The 5,390-nt window shown below is 58.2% G+C and overlaps 2 protein-coding genes across 2 annotated transcripts; one reads left to right on the top strand and one right to left on the bottom strand.

Annotated features, from left to right (window-relative positions):
• Positions 1-758: 758 nt before the first annotated feature.
• LOC101522213 (DNA-directed RNA polymerases I, II, and III subunit RPABC5) lies at positions 759-1,743 on the bottom strand. The gene is made up of 2 exons (XM_004585417.4): positions 1,557-1,743; positions 759-1,017 (listed from the first exon to the last, which is right to left on the bottom strand). Exons 1-2 carry the CDS (start codon positions 1,649-1,651, stop codon positions 909-911), a joined length of 204 nt encoding a protein of 67 aa, XP_004585474.1. The 5' UTR covers positions 1,652-1,743; the 3' UTR covers positions 759-908.
• Positions 1,744-3,150: 1,407 nt separating this feature from the next.
• Positions 3,151-3,801, top strand: LOC101534549 (DNA-directed RNA polymerases I, II, and III subunit RPABC5-like). Its single transcript, XM_004585608.2, has 2 exons — positions 3,151-3,245; positions 3,693-3,801. The coding sequence occupies exons 1-2, from the start codon at positions 3,151-3,153 to the stop codon at positions 3,799-3,801; spliced, it is 204 nt and encodes a 67-aa protein (XP_004585665.1).
• The last annotated feature ends 1,589 nt before the right edge of the window (positions 3,802-5,390 follow it).

Consider the following 5,390-nt stretch of genomic DNA (forward strand, 5'->3'; position numbering starts at 1 on the left):
GGCTTGGTTAGCAGTTAGCACACACACATTGGCCTCTGGCTGGTCTGCAGAACCTGTAGGGCCCTCAGGCATAGGGGTGGGGTACCAGGCCAGGCGTCGCATGTGAGATATGACAGTGAAGTACCTCTGTGCCAGCGACATTGCCTGCTGGCTGCTGGGTGTCAGGATTCCCAGTATGGGCTGCAGGACCCACAGCTGGGGAAGGGTTGGGGTTGGGAGGCACCTACCCTCTGCTCATTTAAGCCTTGATCTCCTTGGCACTTCCAGGTGCCCAAGGGTGCGTTTTTGCTGATGGGCAGGCAACCCGTGGGGTCGACAGTCATGTCCAACTATGTCAGGTCATAACCACCCCTGCTTGTAGCCAGAGCTCCTACTCCTCAGCCCAGGCCCACACTGGGCAGCCCTGGGAGCTCTATCCTCAGCCTACTGGGTTATTGGGGTGGACATGACCCCAACACTCATCTATCCCTCATCCTCCTCCCACAACTGCCCAAGACAGCTATGATCACACAGCTACCTGGTTCTTTGAATTCTGAGGGGAGCAGCAACCCCGGGTGACCTCAGCTGGGGCCGCTTCCACCTGTGCCCCAGCTTCAGGGCCCGCCCTCACAGCTGAGCAGACCAACCTGCCAGGCTACTGCCTACTAACACAGGTTCAGCGACCACTGGGACCAGGGTCCCCGAGACGAGCACCCACTCCCCCCAAATGGAGAGGAGAGAAGGGTCCGGCACAGGGAGCCCCATTGAGCAGGCAGACACATTTCTACAAATACTTTATTGGGTAGCATATGACTCAGGGGACTCGCTGTCCATGGGGGCCAGTGTCCCTCCACCCTCCCACGGGGAGAGCTCCAGGCAGGACATGGATGGACATCACCGGGCTGCACAGCAGGGGACCAGGAAGGTGGTCACTTCTCCAAGGGCGCATAGTTGAGCAGTTTCTCGATCAGATCCACATGGGACAGCAGCATGCGGCGGCAGCAATAGCGCTTCAGGCCCAGGGCATCCAGGGCGTCCCTGCGGCAGGCAGCACCCAGGTGAGGCCACTACGCTTCCTCTCTCCACCGGGTCACCTGCCCCATGCTCCAGCATCCCTCCTGCACCTGCTCGCTCTTGGGCAGCAGCCCCCACCCGGTGGCTCCTGTCCATCAGATTCCCCCCGCCCAAAGCAGCCAGGCACAAACCCCCCCACATGCTGCCCATCAGGCACCCAGTAACTCCGGACATCCACGTGCACGAGAGCCCAGAGTGAACCCTACGGGAGGGGAGGGTGTCGTGGCCGGCAGCAGGGCCAGGGAGTAGACGGGGAAGGGGCCTGTCCCGAAGGGATTGGAGGTGTCGGTGGCGAATCTGGGCTCCCCACTAATGGGCCTGCCGGTCTTGCTAGGGGCGGTGCCGAGGTGGTTTACCGGCTCCTGCAGGGGCCCTGGTCGGGGCGGACACCCGGGGATTCAACCGCCCCACACTGCCCGGAGCTACGCATAGAGGAGACCTAGGGCCTGGGGGTGCCTGTCCCGGGCAGGGGCGCCGCCCACGCCCCCGGCCACGCGACTCACCCCTCGGTGTACTCGGCCTGCAACAGCCCCAGGTAGGCCTCCCACTTGTTGCCCACGATCTTGCCGCACGTGAAGCAGCGCACAGGGATGATCATGGCGGCGCGCCAGGTTCTGAGCTCCACCGGACGCCGACTCTCCGCTTCAATTCCTGGAGCGCTTCTACCGGAGGGCGGCGTCCAGAACGCCGATTGGACAGTCTTGCTCACGTGCCCGCGACCCAACAAGAAGGCGTACCCCGGCGCCCGCCCAGTGGTCTATTCCACACTACGGCGGCAGAATTGGGCCAAAAACAAGCGGTCCCGGCGGCTTGCGTTTCTTGGGTTGATGTGACTGACGGGAAGTGAGCGACCCGCCCGCCAGCCCAGCCTCCGGTGCAGAGCATCCCCGCGCGGAGGCTGCAACAAGTGGTCCCTGGCGAGGGGCCTCCAGTAGGGTCTCCGTGGAGGGGGATCCCCACTTTCTGAAGCACTCACCTGGAACTGGGGTCCTTGAACTGGGGTCGATGGTGTCCCTGCTCTTACCCAGGCCCCCAAACTGGCAGGGTTTTCAGACAGACCTGGTTGGATGAGACTCCAATATATTGTCATATCCTCCATGTGCATATGGATAACATGCCTGCCCTGCTGGCTTCTCTGGTCTTGGGAGCCCTATGGGGTAGGCTCTGTGCTTGCTGGCAGTGGCCCAGCCTCAGGGGAGGGGCCCGGGATCGGTGACGCAAGTGTTCCCCAAGTCCCAGGCCAGAAGAAGAGGTCATGCTAGGGCAGGGGCCAGGGAGACTCCTGACTGGTCTAGGGCTGCCAAGTCGCACCCACCCTAGGTATTGCCCTGATAACAGGCCAGTCCTGGGTGGGGAAGGGCACATTCTGGCCCTGGTCCATCCCCCACCTGTGAGGTTGGGTGGAACTGGGGCTTATGAGACCCCAAAGACAAATTTAGGGGTGCAGCCAACCATTGGCAGAGGGAGCTGGTGATGGTGGCTGCAGCCTCCCAAAAGGGCACCAAACAGGGCAGCCCTCTCCTGGGGGGATTCCTGTCTGTATCCCAACCCAGAAGGGAAGCACAGATGTGTGGATACCACAGGCAGGCAACCAAGCAGATCATGGCTATGCTGTTGTAGACCCCCGGTTCTTCCCCTCCCTGCACCCCCAGGTGACCCCAGAACAGCCAAGCCTGGATTCGCCTTCCTGGTCCCATACATGGGAGGTGGCTGGGCTACAGCTGGGAGGAGGCTGTCCCGACCAGGCTGTGCATGTATAGGCTGGTGGTAACCTTGGGGCCAGGCGGAGCCGAAACACGTACCTTAGTGTAACAGGACAATTGACTGGATATCTGTAAAAGGACGATTGGTTGGATCTGTAGCACAAAACAAAGAGATACTCCCAGGCAACGACTGATGGGAGCTCAAGTCAACTTCCTCTTGCTGATACATAAATTCCTCAAACTCCTCATCCTAATCTTATGTGACCCTCAGTCTATAAAAGCTGATCATGCTACTGTGGGTGTAAGTCAGTAGTCCACATGTTGAGTCAAGGTTCAGCAGAGCTCAGACTTCAGAACCCAGAGCCCAGAGCCAGAGAGCCAGAGAGCCACCGCCATGATCCTCCCCGTGCGCTGCTACATCTGCTGCAAGGTCATGGGCAACAAGTGGATACCCTACTTGGAACTGATGAAGGCCGAGTACACCGAGGAGTGAGTTGCACAGCTGGTGGGCTGGCGGACTGGGCGGTGGTGTGGTGCCCCTGCCTGGGACGGGCACTCCCAGGACCTGAGCCTCCTCCATGCTGCAGCCTCAGGCAGTGTGGGGTGGCTGAGAACCTGGGTTTCCATCCCAACCTGGGCCCCGCACCCTCTCCCTGTAGCACTGGGTAAACAACTTCGGCATCAAGATCGGCAGGCCCATTAGTGGGGAGCCCTAATTTGGTACTGCCCGCTCTCCCCTTTGGGGCAGGCCCTTTCTCTGTCTGCCCCCTGGCCCTGTGACCTGTGCCCGGCCATTTTGGGTTGGGGGCATCTGACAGGTGGGAGCTGCTGCCCAAGGGCGAACAGGTGCAGGAGGGGTGCTGGGGCAGATGGCCCAGCTGGAGAGAGGGAGGGATGGCAGTGCCTGCTGCCTCACATGGGTGCTGCCTGCCGCAGGGACGCCCTGGACGCCCTGGGCCTGAAGCGCTATTGCTGCCGCCGCATGCTGCTGTACTATGTGGACCTGATCAAGAAGCTGTTCGACCATGTGCTCATGGAGAATTGACCACCTGCCTGGCCTCCTGCTGTGCCTGGCCGTGTCCATCCACGTCTTGCCTGGAGCTCTCCCTGTGGGGGATGGAGGGACACTGGTCCCCATGGCCAGTGAGTTCCCTAAGTCACGTGCTGCCCCAAAAAGTATTTGTAAAAACAGGTCTGCCTAATAGTCTTTAAGGTAGACTATGTCAGTCAGTGGAGTCTGGAGAGATTTCATCGTGACTGGAGTGGAAAGACTGACAGCAATAGAAAACTGTTGAACTATCAAAACCATTTGGGCAGGACCCATGGAGCATGGTTGGGAAGCTGGGTGTGGCTTCTCCCCTTATTCCCCCTTTTCCTAGATACAGGAAAGAAAGAAGAGAATGTGAAAACAATGGTCTCACCCACTTTCCTCTAGCCCTTGACCCTTCGCATCCTAATCAAATATGTAAAAATTATCAAAAATAAAATGTATACAACTTAAAAAAAAAGAAATGTGTCTGACTGCTCTGTGGGGCTCCTTGTGCTAGACCCCTCCCTCATCTCCATTTGTGGGGGTGGGGGGTCTCATCTTGGGGTGTCTCCTTAACTCCCCAACCAAGTTTGCTTCCAGTCGTAGATCCTGCACATGCCAGTGGTTGCTCCAACCCAGCCCAGCATAACCCATCACCTAGCTTAGCCTTTGCCATCATGCTGCAGTCTGTCCTGGACCGGCCAGACCCCAGTCCCAACTCTTTCTGGTGGATGCTGCAGTCTAGCCTTGTCCAGTCCTCCCCCATCCCTGGCTTTCATGCAAACCAGTAGGTATGATAGCCTAGCCCTGCCCAGCATGGCCTGCACCCCATGCTGGCTCCTGTGCATGCTGTGGTTTGGCCTGACTCTGCCCGGTCTGCTCCCTATAGAGCCAACTAACACCCACCAAGTGAAGCAGGCCTGCCCAACACCCAACCCTGACTCACATTCTCACCAGTGGAAGCAATGGCCCACCTCAGGTTCCTCCACCCACTCCCAAATCCAGATCTCATGCATGCCAGTGGGTGGTAGGCTCTTACAGGCAGTCTGTACCCCAGTCTTGGCCTTTGTGTATACTGGTGGACATTGTGGCTTGGCTCCCCCATATCAAACTCTTGGGTGCACTTATGGGTGCTACAGCCTGAATCAGCCTTGTCTGTTTCTAACCCCTAGTATCCATTTGTGTTGGTGAGTTCCATGGTCATTCCTAGCTCAGCTCCACCCACCCCAGTCCTCAAGCAAACCAGCTGGTATGTGAGCCCACTATCCCCTATAGAATCTGCTCCCTGACCCAGCTCTTTCGTGTGCTGGTTAGAGTCATTGCCCAGACCGACATGGTCCACTCTCTGTCCCAATATTTACTGGTGGGTACCGTGGTTGAGCCTGCTAGGCAGACCCCTCAGCCATGGCTTTTTATGTGTGATAGGTGGTGGTTGATACTAACAGTTTCAGCTCAGGTTTCCCACTGATTTGGTCCCAAAAGTTTCTTTAATTTCCCTTCTCTAAACCACCCAGTCTCAGCCTCCTCATTTACCTGCAAGTGCAGTTACCAGGTTGGTGGAAGTCCCCCAAGAAATCACTCCTCACCTGTTACATTCTCCTTTA

Source organism: Ochotona princeps, chromosome 4, assembly GCF_030435755.1.
Source record: "Ochotona princeps isolate mOchPri1 chromosome 4, mOchPri1.hap1, whole genome shotgun sequence".
Classification (NCBI taxonomy): domain Eukaryota; kingdom Metazoa; phylum Chordata; class Mammalia; order Lagomorpha; family Ochotonidae; genus Ochotona; species Ochotona princeps.

Excerpts from the sequence above, each read along its gene's own strand:
- LOC101522213 (XM_004585417.4), bottom strand. The coding sequence starts at position 1,651 with ATGATCATCCCTGTGCGCTGCTTCACGTGCGGCAAGATCGTGGGCAAC. Across the intron at positions 1,018-1,556 it reads CAGGCCGAGTACACCGAGGG|GGACGCCCTGGATGCCCTGG; the intron begins GTGAGTCGCGTG and ends TGCCTGCCGCAG.
- LOC101534549 (XM_004585608.2), top strand. The coding sequence starts at position 3,151 with ATGATCCTCCCCGTGCGCTGCTACATCTGCTGCAAGGTCATGGGCAAC. Across the intron at positions 3,246-3,692 it reads AAGGCCGAGTACACCGAGGA|GGACGCCCTGGACGCCCTGG; the intron begins GTGAGTTGCACA and ends TGCCTGCCGCAG.